A 20,041-nucleotide genomic window follows, 5' to 3' on the forward strand; every position below is an offset into this window, starting at 1 on the left:
ACATCGGCTCTGGTGGGGTTCAAAACAATGCTAGGACAGACACACACCGACTGTGGCGGAGTTTTATACAATACTAAGACAGACACACACACCGACTGTAGCGGGGTTTAAAACAATAATGGGACAGACACACACCTACTGTGGCGGAGTTTAACACAATACTGGGACAGACACACAACGAATGTGGCGGGGTTTAAAACAATACTGGGACAGACAAACAACTACTGTGACGGGGTTTAAAACAACACTGGGACAGACACACACCTACTGTGGCGGGGTTTAAAATTAATACTGGGACAGACGTACACCGACTGTGGCGGGGTTTAAACAATACTGGGACAGACGTACACCGACTGTGGCGGGGTTTAAAACAGTACTGGGACAGACACACACCTACTGTGGCGGGGTTTAAAACAATACTGGGACAGACACGCACCTACTGTGGCGGGGTTTAACACAATACTGGGACAGACACACACCTCCTTTGGCGGGGTTTACAACAATAATGGGACAGACACACACTACTGTGGCGGGGTTGAAAACAATACTGGAACGGACACACACCTTCTGTGGCGGGGTTAAACACAATACTGGGACAGACACACACCGCATGAGGCGGGTTTTAAAACAATACTCGGACAGACGCACACCTACTGTGGCAGGGTTTTAAACATTACTGAGACAGACACACACCGACTGTGGCGGGGTTTTACACAATACTGCGACTGACACACATCGACTCTTCCGGGGTTTAACACAATACTGGGACAGACACACACCGACTGTGGCGGGGTTCAGCACCATTCTAGGACAGACACATACCGACTGTGGAAGGGAACACAATACTGGGACAGACACACACCTACTGTGGCGGGGTTAAAACCAATACTGGTTTAACACAGTACTGGGCCAGACACACATCGAATGCGGCGAGGATACAACAATACTGGGACAGGCACACATCGGCTCTGGTGGGGTTCAAAACAATGCTAGGACAGACACACACCGACTGTGGCGGGGTTTTATACAATACTAAGACAGACACACACACCGACTGTAGCGGGATTTAAAACAATAATGGGACAGACACACACCTACTGTGGCGGAGTTTAACACAATACTGGGACAGACACACAACGAATGTGGCGGGGTTTAAAACAATACTGGGACAGACACACAACTACTGTGGCGGGGTTTAAAACAACACTGGGAGAGACGTACACCGACTGTGGCGGGGTTTAAAACAATAAAAGGACAGACACACACCGACTGTGGCGGGGTTTATTACAATACTAGGACAGACACACACACCGACTATAGCGGGGTTCAAAACAATACTGGGACAGACACACACCTACTGTGGAAGGGTTTAACACAATACTGGGACAGACACACACCTACTGTGACGGGGTTTAAAACAGTACTGGGACAGACGTACACCGACTGCGGCGGGGTTTAAAACAATACTGGGACAGACACACACCTAATAAATAAATAAATAAATAAATAAATAAATAATCTTTATTTCAAGAGGATGATCCCATTAGTTAAAACTAATCTTCCTGAGAGTCCTCAAAATAATAATAATATATTTATAAGTACATAGAGTATTATAAAGTTATATTATACACAATATACAATTGTATTTAAATAATAATGAAAAAGCATATTAATTTGCACAATTGATGAAAAATTTGTAACATTTTGTTTTAAAAGATACAAGTGTATTACTCATTTTTATTTCATTTGGTAAACTGTTCCATATTTGAGAACCTGAATATGTAAATGTTTTCTTTAAAAAATTTGTTTTTGGTTTTGGAAGATTTAATACTTTTTCATCAGCTGAACGTAAGTTATAATTTTGATTATCAGTAAAATGAAAATTTTCTTGTAAATAGTTAGGAACCATACCATTTAATGATTTAAATACAAGTATTGCCTTTTGGTATTGAATGCGTTTTTCCACATTTAACCAGCGTAAACTATTAAACAATAAACTGGATGATGTCATTATGTCAGCTTCTACTATAACCCTAGCAGATTTCTTTAATAACTTATTAAGTTTATTTATTCCACTTTCACAACAGCTTCCCCATATATTGCAACAATAATCAAATAGTGGCAGAATATAAGCATTAAAATAGATAATACGTATATGCATAGGTAAATATTTTCTTATCTTTTGTAATAAATTGATTCTGTTTGATATAGTACATGACATTTTATCTATCTGCTGATTCCAATTTAGGTTTTTGTCAATATATAAACCAAGAAGTTTTTCACAATCTACATTTTCTATTTGTTCATTTGAAATATTGATATCTAATCTGTTTCTAGTTGAACAAAGTCTTTGTTTTGAACCAACAATCATTGATTTACACTTTTTGGCATTTAATTTCATACAATTTTGCGCACACCAGTTTTCAATTACATGAATATCATTTTGAAGGTTAGAAGTTAACTGAAGTAAATTATTACCTTTACAATGTAATGTAGAATCATCTGCATATAAATCTATTAATGAATGTTCTATATTAAGTGGTAAATCATTGGTATATAAAATAAATAACAAAGGGCCCAGGATAGAACCTTGTGGTACCCCAGTTTTTATGCATTTAGTATTAGACATGACGTTATTGACCTTAACTTGTTGGCTTCGTTCAAACAAGTATGACTTAAACCATATGTGGTGGGGTTTAAAAAATACTGGGACAGACACGCAACTTCTGTGGAGGGGTTTAACACAATATTGGGACAGAAACACATCTAATGTGGCAGGGTTTTAAACAATACTTTGACAGACTTACACCCACCGACTGTGGCGGGGTTTGAAACAATACTAGGACAGACACACACCTAATTTGGCAGGGTTTAAAAAAATACTGGGACAGACTTATACCGACTGTGGCGGGGTTTAAAAAAATACAAGGACAGACACACATCGACTCTTCCGGGGTTTAACACAATACTGGGACAGACACACACCTACTGTTGCGGGGATACAACAATACTGGGACAGGCACACACCTCCTGTGGCGGGGTTTACAACAATACTAGGACAGACACACATCGACTCTTCCGGGGTTTAACACAATACTGAGACAGACACACACCGACTGTTGCGGGGACAGACACACATTTACTGAGGGGTGGTTTAACACAGTACTGGGCAAGACACACACCGACTGCGGCAAGAATACACCAATTCTAGGACAGGCATAAATCGGCTCTGGCGGTGTTTAAAACAATGCTAGGACAGACACACACACACCGACTGTAGCGGGGTTTAACACAATACTGGGATAGACACATACAGGTTGTAGCGGGGTTTAAAACAATACTGGGACAGACACACACTGATTGGGGTGGGGTTTAAAACAATACTGGGACAGACGTTCACCGACTGTTGCGAGGTTTTAATCAATACTGGGACAGGCACCCACCGAGTGTGGCTGGGTTCAAAGCAATACTGGTACAACCACCGACTGTGGTGGGGTTTAAACCAATACTGGGATAGACACACACCTACTGTGGCCGGATTGAAAACAATACTGGGACAGCAAACACCGATTTGGGTGGGGTTTAAAACAATATAGGAACAAAACTAGTGAATTAATCCGTTCTGCAAAAGCAAAATATTTTATGGATGCTATAGATCACGATAAAAACTGTAAAATTCTTTGGGGGCATTTGAAGGATATGAATTCAACAACAAAACAGGAAATTGACATGATCGCACTTTCAAATGGATGGATTATACTAAATCGATCCTAGACAATGCCGGACTAAGCTATGTTTGGACTCAGCAATCACCATTAGATATAAATCAACTTAAAACCGTACTGACAGAAAAACTAAAAGATTCATTCATTCAACAATGACTTTTTAAAACAATCTTTGGCTTAGAAAACTATCTTTTGAAATTAACACCATTCGAACGTAAATACATTTCAAAATTAAGACGCTGCAATGTAAAAATTCCAGTAGAGCTGGGAAGATGGTATAACATTCCAAAAGAAGAGAGTACATGTAATTTGTGTTTAACTGCAATTGACAATGAATACCATTATTTATTTGAATGCAATTCTTTATTAGTAAAAAATATCAGAAATCAGCATATTTCAGAGTACTATGTGAAATATCCGAGTGAAGCAAAAATGAAAGGACTTCTGTCATTCACTAATATTAACGTACTTAAAAATGTGTCTTTATTCATTTCAAAGTTAACTAAAATATTATAATATTATAATGTAAAGTAAAGTAATTTTCTATATATTTCATTTCTAAGTTGTTTTATTTATTTCTTTAATTGTATGTGATTGTATTTTGTAATTTACCTCTTGTTTCACATGTCAATGTGACAGGAGTGTTTTTGAAATAAAAGCATTGTATTGTATTGTAAAAACACACGAAGGAAAAGTACTTATAAACAAAAATGATATTGCTAATTGCTTAAATGATCATTTTAGCACAGTAGGTGAGAAGCTTATATCAAATCCTCACAAAATGTTAAATCTGAGAAAATTTATAACTATATCAATTCAAAAATAATTGATGATACTAAATTCTCATTATATACTGTCACAAATGACGAGGTTCTACAAGGTCTAAAAAATCTAGACATAACTAAATCAACTTTACAAAATTCTGGTTGAAATAGTTTTGCATATTTTATCAATTTGAATTGACCATGATAGGTTTTTATCAATATGAATTCCGAGAAGTTTTTCAACTTCAACATTATCTAAAGCAATATTATCTTGTGATAAAACACATAAACATTCATTACAGTTTACCAGTTTTCTGTCTGATCCAACAAGCATACATTTTGATTTCTTGTTATTTATCGTCATATCATTTTCTTTACACCATTTAATAACATTGTCTAAGTCTTTATTCAAACATATATTTAAATTTACAATAGATTTACATGATAAATGTAAAGTTGTATCATCAGCATATAGATCAGATTCTCAGTGATGGTATATTCTAAGGTTAATGGTAAGTCATTTATATAAATTATGAACAATAACGGTCCAAGTATAGAACCTTGATGAGGAACTCCAAAAGTTACAGTTTTATATTCTGATTCAGTGGTTCCTAACTTAACTTTTTGCATTCTCTGAGAGAGGTACGATGAAAACCATTTTACAGAGTGGTCATCGCATTTGTATAATTTGAGTTTTGATAAAAGTATATTATTAGTTATCTTGGTGTAATCAGGGGTGTACAGAATATAAAACTGTAACTTTTGGAGTTCCTCAAGGTTCTATACTTTATAATATTAACCGTTCTCATGTAAAATCAAGCATTGAATTTAATTTTATTTGAATAACAAATATAAGGTTTTTAGTAAAATTGTTTTATTTTAACATAATAACGCCTCTTACATTGTACAATTGATGTTCTGTAAGTGTGACATGTTAGAGTGCAGCTAGTGAAGACATGTGTGCCCGATTGTAACTTTCAGCGTTGTTTTCTTTTAGATGCAATAAATTGGAGATAACAGTATCGTATTATAGATTTTCAACAAGGTACACACATTCAAATATAGTTATCTTATTACATGTCCGAATGAAGAGAGAAATTAAGAATACTAAAAAGCTTTCCTCTTTTTCACTTGTCCAACCTTTTTTTCCTCTGGTAATGGACAATCGAAACACATTATTATTGAGCCCTGATAATGAGTTAATCTGACATCTTGCTTTTATCTTGTTTATCGCAATATATTTTCCCTGTTTTAACTACATTTTTGTTTGATAAACTTATCACAGAGATATGTTTCTCTTTTTTATAATTTGGATTGTGCAAATGTTGAAATTAAAAAAACACCACTTTTAAAAACATGTAAGTTTTGCAAATATTCAGTCAATGAACCATAACTAAAAAATCTCCATGGAAATGAGATGTGCCAATGCATACTAAATACCATTGACTTATCATACATGTAAATGATTCCCTTTAAATAAACCTAAACACAAACTAATAAATGTAAACTAAGCAAAATTTCAAAGTTAATAAACCATAACTAAGGGGGCAGGGTCAAATAATCTCCATGGAAATGACATGTGCCAATATTGCTAATACAACTAAAATTGAGAATGGAAGTGTGGAATGTGTCAAAGAGACAACAACCAGACCATAGAACAGACAACAGCAGAAGGTCGCCAACAGGTCTGCAGCGAGAAAAATCCGCACCTGGAGGCGTCCTTCAGCTGGCCACTTAACAAATATACTAGTTCAGTGATAATGAAGCCATACTAAACTCCAAATTGTACACAAGAAACTTAAACTGCATATCAAATATCATTGACCTACCACTAGTGGTTACCCATAAATAGACCTAATCACGAACTAATACATGAAAACTAAGCAAAAATTTCAAAGTCAATAGACCATGACTGATGGGTCGGGGCCAAATAATCTCCATGGTAATGAGATGTGCCAATACTAATACAACGGCATACCAAATATATTTGACCTACCACTAGTGGTTCACGATAAACTAGACCTAATCACAAACTAATACATTGTTGACGACGCTGCCGCCTGAAACAGCATACCTTTGTCTCGCTTATTGACTCTGTCAAGCAAGACAAAACATCATGTTTACAAAAATGCTTGATGTCAGATTAATGAATAAAATCAACAAAAAGGCTCAGTTTTTTTCAAATTTATATTAAGATTTTCTTGAGGATATAAAATTTTGCAAATCCAAGTCTGTTTGGTAGATTAACACGATTAAGAAGTTTTCTGTCAATTCTAGATTTGAGTTGCTTGAGCCAATCTGGTCTGTATGTTGTATTAAGAAGTTTTTCTGTCATGTGTCATTTCTACGTCCAGTTGCTTGAGCCAATCGAGGTCAGTTTGTTGTAGACCAAATTCATCTTCTATCTCCTGACATTTGTCATCATATTTCTCTCCCACCGTCCATAAACTCTCTAAATCATACAGTTCTCTCGTCTCTGGGGTAAACAGATGCAGAATTATGTTACCTATAAAACAATTATATTTGTGAATAAACTCATCATAGATACAAGGACAAACATTTTGTACACAAAACATGTGAGTTATCTTGAAAAGACTTATCAGTGACACATCAGTTGCGGATCCAGAGGGGGGGGGGGTTCCAGGGGTTGGACTCCCCTTCTTTTTTTTTTTAGATCAATGCATTTGAATGGGGACATATAAATGGAACTCCCTATTTATCCTGGGTGTGGAACCCCCCTTTTAAAAATGGTTTGATGCCCCTGCATATGAAAAAATTAAGAAAAAGGCTAAATAAAGTATGAAGATGAAGAACATTGAGGATCAAAATTCTGAAATATTTTTCCAAATACAGCTAACTCTGTATTCTATTCCTGAATAAGTAAATACTAAAAGTCAATTCATAAAAGTTAACTCTGAATATGAATACAATGAGATTAACAGTTTGCCCTCACAGAATATAAAAGACCATAAGTAAGTTTACAGTTTGTACACCAAAGTGAAAACAATCTCATGTCATTGTTGGAATTTCTAAATGTCTGGAAAGTTGTAAGCCAGTCTCCATGTTGTTCTAGTATCCTTTTTAAAATATTACCAAGAATGCATCTCATTCTGAAGGCAAATTGAGTGGGAACAGTGATAATCTTTATTTCAATACCACTCAATGATAATGTTAACCTTTAATAGCCATAACTCTTTCTAGGCAAATTGTACAAAAAAATTAATTGAAAGGGAGATAATTCAAATTTTTTCCCACTAACTGAAACAACAGTTTAAAGTTTGAAGAAAACTTTTCCAAGAATAATTAAAATAGTAATGTGGATTCCTTTGTATTTGTTGGATACCAATTTTCGTAGATTTTGTAGGTACAGGTGAACCATGAAATTAAATGTTCAAGTTTTCTATAAGCTTGTATGCAGACTTCGGCTAAACCACGAAAATAAATATCCGCGACCATGTAAGTTTTCCTTAATCCACAAAAATTGGAACCCTCGGAAATAAATGAATCCACAGTATGAAACAGGTGTCAACAATTCGTGAGATCTGATGGTTTTTAGTTTGATACATAAATAGTGTACCTCAAAAATATATTTATTTCCCGAGGGTATCACAAGCCCAGTAGTCAGCACTTTTTGTGCTGACATGAATTGTCATTGATATGGTTATATTTATAAATTTACTGTTTACAAATTTTAGATTTTTTTGAAAAACTAAGGCTTTTCTACCTAAGGCATAGATTACATTAGCTGTATTTGGCAAAACTTTTAGCAATTTTGCAAGTATTAATTTTGAAGTCTTATTTTTTTTCTTCACCAAATTACATCTTAAAGGTATATAAATATTGGGTCAAATATGACTGTTAAATGTCCCATAACTCTGGCACAACAAAAGTGAGTCTGCATCCACCAATCATAATAAATGTTTAAATTTTGTAGTAAATAGATCCAAGCATACTAGCCTTGCGGGTGGTATTACCATAATTTTTTAATTTCATACATGTGTGTATTGTATGTAAGAACATTAAACTGACAGACAAGAAAATGGAATATCAGCCTAATCAGTCTAATACATACCTAAATCAAAAGCCAGCCAGTTTTCTGAATCAAGACCTTCAACTTTCAACATAGAATCTTTATTAGATTTTTTCCTCTTGTGCTAAAAAATAGAAAAACAAAGGATTAAGTTAGATGTATTTGAAAAAAATCCAGATATCAAATAAATTTCAGTTCTATAATTAATTGGACTACTGTAAATTCAGAAATTATTGGGTGCATTCATTATTGTGATTTTATCATTTTATCATTATGTTTAAGAATTGCTGTGTTATTTTGTTCTCTAGTGGAGAGTTGTCTCATTGGCAATCATACCGTATCTTCTTTTTTTAATATTAAATGTGATTTTAATTCTTACAATTTTGAGAAAATTCTGTTTAATTCATATAAAATATTTCAAAATGCTTAATTAAATTATTGCGTTTAAAACTCTGTCACATTTTTGGCAATAATAAAAACCTCCCAATAGTTTCTGAATTAACACTAGTTGTTTTCCTTAGTAATGCTTGAGATAATGGTGATGGTTGAATATGGTGTATGGTGGTTTATTCATTTTTTGGTCACGGCTTCGTCAGTTTGTAATATTGAGTTTAAATATCCCATCATTATCTTTTGAAGTCTCTTAACAAATAATTGACAAGGCCAACATTAAAAATATCTTTGTTTCCCCTCACCCGACTGAGGTTGTTAGGGTATGGGTAGGTAGGTAGGCAAATTATTTTATTTTATTCCTTGATATGGTTTTCTATATTGAATTTGTATAAAATTCAACAGGTAAGGCTCAAGTCAAGAAAAATGGGGTATTCCCTGTATTCTAATTCAGTGTACACTCCAGTTTGCTGGTGTTATTAAAACAAAACAGTATACAGGGACCTCCTTTTTTCCTATTCATTTAATGTAATGAAATCTACAAAAGCGCATTTTCTACTTGTGATAACAATGCTTAATGATAGCAAGCGGTTTTTTAGTTAAAAAATCAATAAAATTGAGAAAGGAAATGGTGAATATGTCAAAGCGACAACCACCCGACCATAGAGCAAACAACAGCCGAAGGCAACCAATGGGTCTTCAATGTAGCGAGAATTCCCGCACCCGTAGGTGTCCTTCAGCTGGCCCCTAAAATATGCATAATAGTACAGTGATAATGGACGTCATACTGAACACCGAATTATACACAAGAAACTAAAATTTAAAATCATACAAGACTAACAAAGGCCAGAGGCTCCTGACTTGGGACAGGCGCAAAATTGCGGCGGGGTTAAACATGTTTATGAGATCTCAACCCTCCCCCTATACCTCTAGCCAATGTAGAAAAGTAAAAGAATAACAATACGCACATTAAAATTCAGTTCAAGAGAAGTCCGAGTCTGATGTCAAAAGATGTAACAAAAGAAAATAAATAAAATGACAATAATACATAAATAACAACAGACTACTAGCAGTTAACTGACATGCCAGCTCCAGACCTCAATTAAACTGATTGAAAGATTATGTCTTCATCATATGAAGTTTATTTCAAGTCAACTTTGATGCATAACTCACAACAAAACAATTCCTTTGTTCACCAATTCATACCTTGATCAGACAAAAAGATACATGTATGTTAATCACTTGGGAATTAAAATTCAATGAATAAAAATTTTCAATAGAAGTGAACATATTAATTTAGTTATGTTCAGTTACACCTGGATCATGCAGCTTGGTCAATTGATTCCTAAACAAAGATTTGTATGTTTTTTTCGAGTTCTAGAAGAAACATGGCTTCACTTTATATTCATATTTTGTATTTCCTAAAATACTTTTAATAAGTATTTACGAATTCTACGGATGCAGTTATAACGTTAAAACGTGCCCTTTTGTAATGTTCATGCCATAAATTGAAAAAGGAAATCCCATTTAAACTGGTTGTTTTTTTACACCAGAAAACAGGGACGTTCCCTGAAAGCAGGGAATACATGTATCCCACATTTCCTGACTTGTGCCCAACCTGTTCAAAGACAAAGTAAGTAGATGGATTTTAAAGCACGATTCAGGAACAGAGGTTAGATACAAAACAAATTAAGATGCACTCAGCAGGTTGAAAGATGCTTCAGGTTTTTTTTATTTTCAAAAAAGATCACCCTTGCACACAAATCGTGTGGGTGCTATAAACAGTTTCGTATAAAAAAAAACTAGGGGTTATTCTCCGACTAAAAATAACCATGGAGGAAAACTGTTTATTTACTCAATTAAGGAAAAAGTATCATGTTTTTTTTATTTGATTGTAAAAATAAGTTAATTAGCTTTCAATTAAAACAGGTTGAATGATTGAAATAATTTTAAAAATTATATTAACTTTACATGTTTTGAGGGGAGACAACACTGTAAACATCCTGTTTTTTTTTGGCAGTGAAAATTTAAAACTTATTTGCAGCCATTGTAGCACTTTTCGGAGCAGGAAACCATACCCTGAAACAAGATTTTTTTGAAAGGCCAGGTAAAAACCTACAAATTTCATACAGTTTTGATTATGTAAAATGTGCATGGATCATATCTTCATGGGTGTGCACATGACCTGGTTTCAAGTTTTTTATGTTCAAATTAGACCCTTTTCCCCCCATGTTCATTGGATGGAATATTTTTAATATATTTTTTAAAGTACACAATTTTTTTATTTCATTATAAACTAGAGAACATTCTGATTCCAGTGATATCTAGTTTTATACAAGTATCTTTATTAATCAGTCCACAACTAAGGGTCACTTATGCATGGTCCCTCAAAATGTGACGTCATAGAAAAAAACTGTTGATTGCACCCTGTGGCTTTGTTTCCTTGATTCCGAATCACGTAGACGCTTCCTTGCAAAAATGCCTTGATTTAAAACGCTCGTTGACTACAGCATCATAAAGGTATCACCAAAAACCAACCCTCGTTGACTACAGCATCGGAAAGATAACACCAATAACCAACATAACAAAAAAATAAATAGTGGACAAGAATGGCCGATAAAATTTTTCGGGTCGCGGTGATTTTACCGGGTAGGTCGTGTGAGGGGAAACAAACAATATTTTATTTTTGGCCCAATACAATTTAAGCTTTGTTTATTGTTGAAGGCTAAACAGTGACCTGTAGTTTTACACATTTAGCAATTATTGCCACTGTAAAGACAATCTGCTAAAAGTGTCTTTGACACGATGATAAGAAGTCCATCATTAGATTAGTAGAAAGATACATTTTAATCCAAAAGTTAACTACTAGTATATTGGAAAGTGACAACTTACAATGAATTGGATATCTTTTGTCATTGACTGACAATGTCTGAAGGATATCCCCATGGCAACAACTTACAATGAATTGGATATCTTATGTCATTGACCTACAATGTCTAAATGATATCACTATGGTAACAACTTACAATAAATTGGATATCTTTTGACATTGACCTACAAAGTCTAAATGATATCACTACAGCAACAACTTACAATGAATTGGATATCTTTTGTCATTGACCTACAATGTCTGAAGGATATCCCCATGGCAACAACTTACAATGAATTGGATATCTTATGTCATTGACCTACAATGTCTAAATGATATCACTATGGTAACAACTTACAATAAATTGGATATCTTTTGACATTGACCTACAAAGTCTAAATGATATCACTACGGCAACAACTTACAATGAATTGGATATCATTTGACATTGACCTACAATGTCTTAATGATATCCCTATGGCAACAACTTACAATGAATTGGATATCTTATGTCATTGACCTACAATGTCTAAATGATATCACTATGGTAACAACTTACAATGAATTGGATATCTTTTGTCATTGACCTACAATGTCTGAAGGATATCCCTATGGCAACAACTTACAATGAATTGGATATCTTATGTCATTGACCTACAATGTCTAAATGATATTCCTATGGCAACAACTTACAATGAATTGGATATCTTTTGTCATTGACCTACAATGTCTGAAGGATATCCCTATGACAACAACTTACAATGAATTGGATATCTTTTGTCATTGACCTACAATGTCTAAATGATATTCCTATGGCAACAACTTACAATGAATTGGATATCATTTGTCATTGACCTACAATGTCTGAAGGATATCTCAATGGTAACAACTTACAATGAATTGGATATCTTTTGTCATTGACCTACAATGTCTAAATGATATCCCTATGGCAACAACTTACAATGAATTGGATATCTTATGTCATTGACCTACAATGTCTAAATGATATCACTATGGTAACAACTTACAATGAATTGGATATCTTTTGTCATTGACCTACAATGTCTGAAGGATATCCCTATGGCAACAACTTACAATGAATTGGATATCTTATGTCATTGACCTACAATGTCTAAATGATATTCCTATGGCAACAACTTACAATGAATTGGATATCTTTTGTCATTGACCTACAATGTCTGAAGGATATCCCTATGGCAACAACTTACAATGAATTGGATATCTTTTATCATTGACCTACAATGTCTAAATGATATTCCTATGGCAACAACTTACAATGAATTGGATATCATTTGTCATTGACCTACAATGTCTGAAGGATATCTCTATGGTAACAACTTACAATGAATTGGATATCTTTTGTCATTGACCTACAATGTCTAAATGATATTTCTATGGCAACAACTTACAATGAATTGGATATCTTTTGACATTGACCTACAAAGTCTAAATGATATCACTACGGCAACAACTTACAATGAATTGGATATCTTTTGTCATTGACCTACAATGTCTGAAGGATATCCCTATGGCAACAACTTACAATGAATTGGATATCTTTTGTCATTGACCTACAATGTCTAAATGATATCACTACGGTAACAACTTACAATGAATTGGATATCTTTTGTCATTGACCTACAATGTCTAAATGATATCCCTGTAGCTATCACCATATAATCAGACATCTGTAACGTGTCAGGCATCTTAATCACACAAATGTCTCTGGCATTCCCTGCCCTTAGCACTGTTACAATCTCCTCTAAATCAAACACTCCTTGTCTTCCTCCTGTAATGAAGAAAACATCATCTTTAATTTTAGTTTGGAATTTAGTATGGCCTCCATTATCACTGAACTAGTACACATTTTTTTTAGGGGCCAGCTGAAGCACACTTTCAGGTGAGGGATTTTCTCACTCTGTTGAAGACCCATTGGTGGCCTACGGTTGCTTTTTACTATTTGGTCGGGTTGTTGTCTCTTTGACACATTCCACATTTCCATTCTCAATTTAACGTATTTTATGCAAGATATTGAACTTTGAAGCTATCAAAAATCAAAGAAAAAGGATCTCTGAGTGCTGATGTTTGATATGAAAAGTATTCACTGGACAATTGTGGCTTTTTGTATAAGCTTCAGAACGAAATAAATTTTGCAAAAAGTTAAACAGATGCTCAATTGTTACTGACTATTACCTTTCGTTACCTTATCTTACCTGTCTTAATGTCAGATTAAAATCAGGATATGAAGAAAATATCTAGCAGGCTCCATTAAATTTTACACTGAGCATTAGCAAGGAATATTTCCTTCATGTCATGCTCTATATACATGTATCAGCATTAGGGAGATGTAAAATATGGACAAATTTAATGCCTACCCATGTTAAAATGAGCATAGAGTATGACATAAAGGAAATATCTTGATTCTCATAGGATAAATACAGTATTTTTATTGTTCAAACGTATGAAAATACCTTTACAATGTTTGGCTGTTCTCGTTTCCTCCTGGTGGAGTCTGTAAATTTTCATATGTAATAAGTTTAATAAGCTTGCTGGTGAGTGTGAGCCAAGGCTCCGTGTTGAAGACTAAAGTTGTGCATGTTGTCAGCATGTCTCAAACATAATTTGTACTAATAAGAATACAACTTTGTGTTTACATTATAAATTAAAATAAATGAATTGACTAATTAACACAACTAAGTCCTGAAATAATTAATAATTTGACAAGATTCCAGGCATGCCAGATATACCCTTTTTACAGTACATACTTTTCAATTGAACAGGAGGAACCCACTCTGGCTGGACATCGTCCACTTCCTCTAGAGATAAATCTTCCACTTCTACAGCCGCTATACTGGTCTGATTGAAGGACTTGGTCAATTCTGCTATCCTCTCGTCTGTCAGAGTTACTAGAAAATAAAGAATATCATACATGTCATATGATACGATTTCTTTCAACAGTACAAGAGTTTTGCTCGAGTGATGTACAAAAATGTATATAAGTTAACTATGTGGTATTGCTCATTGTTGAAGGCCCTATGGTGACCTATAGTTGTTAAATTTTGGGTCATTTGGTCTCTTGTTGTCACATTGACAATCATTCCACATCTTCTTATTTCATAGTGAATCAGTTGATGGTTGATTATATGTAGTGTGTCTTATTGAAAAGGCAGAATTCTGCTGCTCAACAAGCAAACCAGTGCTAGGGGCCACTTAAACTTGAAAGTGAGTGAGTTTTTTTTTCTTTGCTCCATGTTGAAGACCACACTATGACTTTGGGATGACAAGCAGCAATTAAAGTGCTTTAAGTTGTTTTTTGCTGTGAATAAACTAATTTAATTCATTGACAAAAACCCCGGCATATACTTTGTTTTTCTATTATATACATCATGTACATGTTTACATATAAATGATAAATTTTTCACCTGAAATATTGTTATCTTTTTTTTGTGACTCCTTCTTCTCAGTTTTACCATCAATAGTTGACAATTCTTTTTTCATTTCATCATATAAAGTCCCAAGACCAGGATCAGAGTTAATGTTCCAATTCCAATTTTCAAGAACTCGTTCATCTTCATTTAAAGATGTTTTATTCATTTTCCTTCTTGAACTGTAGTTATTGCTCCCATGAAAATTGCACATTTGAACACAAAATGAATTGTTTCTTCCACGACAATTTAAAAGTTTTGAAGTCCATTCTCCAGTTAGCGAACTATTTTTACAAGACTGGGAAGACGTGTAAATATTTTTCTGACAAGTCAAGGAAGACAGGAAGTATTTATTCTGTCTCAAAGGCTTCAACAGTTTCCTGAAATGCATGTATCTACAGTAGCTGTTACAAGATGAAATCAACACTTTATCCATTGTTCTTTACATGAAAAGTTTCCTACAAAGATGAAAAAAATATTCAATCAGATAATACATGTACATGTTATATCACAACTTTTAACATAAAATTATTGTTTTCATTGTTTAAAATAAAAATCATTTTTCATATATATATATAGAACTATGTATTTCTCAAAATATTATTTTATGGTTGGAGTTTCAAAGGCAATGAAGGGGCACTAGCTAAGACATTTGTAAGATACATACATGTATTAAAAAGATAAAAAGATAATAAAACTCAATTCTTATATAATTGATAGTAAATACCGATAAATTGCATGTGTAATACAGTCAATGGCAATCGTGCTGTATCAGCTATCTGTGATGATATTGATATCAGTCAATGTTATAAAGGCTGTATCATACATTTAGTAGAAAATACAGTAGTTTTGAATATTTGATAAATAGCCTGCTGTTTAATCCATATCGCGCAACTTTGATGTGCACCCTTTCTCATACCCTTTATCACACCTCTACCCTTTATCGCACCCTTTATCACACCCCTTCTAATTTTTTTTTAATTATTTTTTTTTTCACATTAACTTCGTTTCAGTTTATGCAAGCTTCTTCAGAATTTTTTCCCCTCAAAATAGGTTCTTAATGAACGTTTATTCGGGCGTGGCGCAATTTATTGAATGACGTCATTGTTTTTTGGATGTGACGTCACAAAAATCGAATTTTCATATTTACATGATTTATGACAAATAAAATGCAACTTTAAAAAGAACTCAATGAAATATCATACAAACACACACAAAAATGCAATTAACAATATATTTTTAAAACAACATCAGAAAGCATTTTTGTGTTGTTGTCCATATTGTTTTCAATAAGTAATTTGCATATGATTTACCATGCTTACAAGTCATGCTTATTGATTTCCTGAAGTTAAATTGCACTATAAAGGAGTAAACACGACTAATATCTTAAAATTATATACTTTAATATCATTGTAAGTAGTATAACATCTATGATTTTGGGACAAATCAATTTTTCCTTTGGATATTAATTAGTTCTTGTAATGTTCGGGAAATTGTGGTATTGTTGATAAAGGGGTACATGTAATTACCAGAACTTTGTGGATCCAGATTTTTTCATATGTGGGGGCCTACTGACTGTCTAAGAGGGAAGGACTTGCTCCAGTCATGATTCAGTGATTCCCTATATTTACATGATATATATATAATCAATTTTTCTCAGAAAAGGGGGAACCGCCAACTTTGGGCCCCCCTAAAGCCGCCTCTATGTATGTACTGGTAGATTCCTTCGTTATTCGGAGCACCCCTCAAGAGCTGCAAAGGTACAGTGGAACCGTGTACACTCCCTTTTGGGATTAATGGAGATGTTTAACTAACGTATTTACAACAATATTTACAAGGACAATCACAAAAGTTTAACATTTTATGATTTAAAAACAAAAATTGATTATAACATTTTTACATATTGTTAGTGCATGTTTTTATTTTATTTATCTATATATTAAAATAAAACTATTTACACATGATGAATTTACTGACTGTAGGTGTAGGTTGATATGGCAGGGGTCGACTTAAGAAAAAAGAAGTACCTGGCCCAAAGGGCCAAAGTATGTTTTGATCAACTGGCCCACTCAAAATCTTACTGGCCCGAGAAATGTCGGTCCACGAAGTGGGCCAACGCGGTAGGGGGGGTTTGCCCTCTCCAAGAAAATTTTATTATTATTGGCACAAAATCCTGCAATCTGAGAGCTTTTGATGCATTATTTAACTCCCTTTTTCTTTTGATTTTTCATATTCTTTTCCTTTTTGGTTGCTATCGGTTTCAGCTTTTCTTTCTTGGGGGTACATGTAGTTCTTTACTAGGAAACGTTCCATATCATCAATTTATTTTAATTTAACTGGGGGCTGCCATTTTTAACTCGACAAATCCCGAATAACGAATCTCGCGCATTTCTGGGGAACCTCGGAATTGTCGATTTATACCGAGTAATTTGATTGGCCGGCTATTATTACCAGTCGATTTCAATAACACGGAAGTAAGTGCAATCTTCCGCATGGTAGAAAATGAAAGTTGTTGGCCCAAGTGACCCGAGAATATTGACTGGCCCGACAGTAAATTTACTAGCCACGGGCCAGCGGGGCTAGCAGTTACGTCGACCCCTGTATGGCTGTTTTGAACGACTCTATAGAGTCGCTCATAACAACTCAGAGGAAGGCTGTTCCAGTTTTTAATTGTTCTTGGAATGAAAGATTGTTGGGGTATTTGTGTTCTGTAGGATGGAATCTGATATGAGAGTGCATGCATGTTCCGGGACTTTCTGAGCGGTTGTATAAGTCTGTCTGTTTTTGTGATGGCGATGAGGTGGTATGAAATTTTATAGAACATGACAAGGCGTGCATCAGTTCTTCTGTATGCTAGGTCTCTCCATTTTAGGTGATCAATCATGTCACTAACACTTGATGTGTTTCTATGTGGGTTAGTGACAAACCTAGCAGCCCTTTGTTGTACCTTTTCTAGTTTGTTTATATCCTCAGTAAAGTAAGGATCCCATATACTGAACAGGCATATTCTAGTGATGGTCTGACTAAAGATTTGTGTGCCTGTTCCTTTACTGAGGTGTAACTGATGTTAAGTTTCAATCTTAGAAAACCTAGTGTACTGTTAGCCTTATTACAGATGGTGTTTATGTGACTGTGCCATTTTAGGTCTGATTGTATTGTCATGCCTAGGTGTTTTGCTTTGTCCACATGTTCAAGATCATGGCCATGTAGAGTGTAATTATAAGTAATTGGATTTTTATTTCGACTGATGGACATAACATTACACTTGTCAAGATGAAAAGCCATTTCCAAGTATGTTCCCAGATGACTAGTGTGTTTAGATCTTTTTGTAGGGTCTCGCAGTTGCTGTTAGATTTTATAACCAGGTAAGCAATAGTGTCGTCTGCGAATAGGCGTATGGTGGAATTTAGCCCGACTGGTATATCATTAATATAAAATAGAGATAGACTTGGGTCCAGAACAGATCCTTGAGGCACAGGGAAGGCCAAAACTGGCAAAAGATTTTTAAGATAATTTTTGGGAGGACACAAATAGTAAGCTACAAAATGTACATCAATAAGAAGATGGTTATTTTCAGTAATAACACAATTTCAAGAAGACATACTTAAAATCTTGAAAATCCAGAAGTCTTGAAATTAGAAACCTCGTGAAGAAGGTTTATGTAGGATATGTTATTGTCTAGGGGAGCGTAATCAGTTAAATGTGTTCACAGAATCAATGACAACTCGCCCCAATGCCGAATCGCCCCACACTAACGAGTCATACTTTTTTACAAATCGCACCAATTTCTAAAAAAAATCGTCTACTCTTGTTAAAGCATAAGGCATAAATAAGCATAAACGATTATTTAAAGTCGTTTATACGTATAACAATACAACATACGCTCTGTAGAGCCTTTATCCGACATACATCTATATATATCTTATAAATATACAACTCGTCTAAACATCAACCCAACAATGTTAGGTCTGTAAATTTGCTTTCGCAAATTTTTGGTTCTTCCCTCGCCGGGATTCGAACTCATGCTACTGTGATTATCGTGACACTAAATCGCCTGCACTGCAGCCGTCCCGCTAGACCACACGACCACCTGTGCTCTCTAAAAAAAGAGCTTTCGCTGGCCGTGTGTTACCTTTCCACGTCAGTTTTAAAAATCTTATGGTCTTATATATGATAGGCACAAGACATAAAACATGATGAAACACACCATCGACATGGCATGCAAAGAATAAATAATGGTACCAAGCTGAGAACAGCAATTAATAAGCAAAAAAAAAAGTATATCAAGCAAACATAAAATGCAAATAAACTAACATTCATGCAATGGCTATTGTATAAAGCACTAAAATAATTCTAGCATTTCTTCTTCTTCTTATGGTATCCAGTTATCCATCAGATTTTTGATGATTACTAACTGCTGCGCATTTAAAACACAAATAAACAAGAATGCGTCCATAGTACACGGATGCCCCACTCGCACTATCATTTTCCATGTTCAGTGGACCGTGAAATTCGGGTCAAAACTTTAATTTGAATTTCAATTAGAAAGATCATAATTAACATAAGGAATATGTTAGTTTTCTCGTTTGAATTGTTTTACATTGTCATTTCGTGGCCATTTATAGCTGACTATGCGGTATGTGTTTTGCTCATTGTTGAAGGCCGTACGGTGACCTTTAACTGGTAATTTCTGTGTCATTTTGGTCTCTTGTGGACGGTTGTCTCATTGGCGATCATACCACATCTTCTTTGTTATATGTGTACTAAGTTCCAAGTTGATTGGACTTCAACTTCATCAAAAACTACCTTCAGGCCGG

The 20,041-nt window shown here is 34.5% G+C and overlaps 1 protein-coding gene across 2 annotated transcripts; it reads right to left on the minus strand.

Moving 5' to 3' along the window:
- Positions 1–5,346: 5,346 nt before the first annotated feature.
- Positions 5,347–18,943, minus strand: LOC139503940 (uncharacterized). 2 transcript variants are annotated; one of them, XR_011659229.1, is made up of 8 exons: positions 18,829–18,943; positions 15,222–15,682; positions 14,565–14,705; positions 13,410–13,588; positions 8,562–8,643; positions 6,603–6,995; positions 5,677–5,764; positions 5,347–5,434 (listed from the first exon to the last, which is right to left on the minus strand). XR_011659229.1 is itself a non-coding variant. In XM_071293963.1 (6 exons), exons 2-6 carry the CDS (start codon positions 15,658–15,660, stop codon positions 6,805–6,807), a joined length of 1,032 nt encoding a protein of 343 aa, XP_071150064.1. In that variant the 5' UTR covers positions 15,661–15,682; positions 18,776–18,794; the 3' UTR covers positions 6,645–6,804. The 2 variants fall into 2 exon arrangements, 1 of the variants encoding a protein (XP_071150064.1); XM_071293963.1 differs by lacking the exons at positions 5,347–5,434; positions 5,677–5,764; positions 18,829–18,943 and adding an exon at positions 18,776–18,794 and having other exon boundaries at positions 6,645–6,995.
- Between the last annotated feature and the right edge of the window lie 1,098 nt (positions 18,944–20,041).

This window comes from Mytilus edulis, chromosome 14 (assembly GCF_963676685.1).
Source record: "Mytilus edulis chromosome 14, xbMytEdul2.2, whole genome shotgun sequence".
Lineage (NCBI taxonomy): Eukaryota > Metazoa > Mollusca > Bivalvia > Mytilida > Mytilidae > Mytilus > Mytilus edulis.

Excerpts from the sequence above, each read along its gene's own strand:
- LOC139503940 (XM_071293963.1), bottom strand. The coding sequence starts at position 15,660 with ATGGATAAAGTGTTGATTTCATCTTGTAACAGCTACTGTAGATACATG. Across the intron at positions 14,706-15,221 it reads AAAAGATAACAATATTTCAG|TAACTCTGACAGACGAGAGG; the intron begins GTGAAAAATTTA and ends TTTATTTTCTAG. Across the intron at positions 13,589-14,564 it reads TCCTCCTGTTCAATTGAAAA|GAGGAAGACAAGGAGTGTTT; the intron begins GTATGTACTGTA and ends TCTTCATTACAG.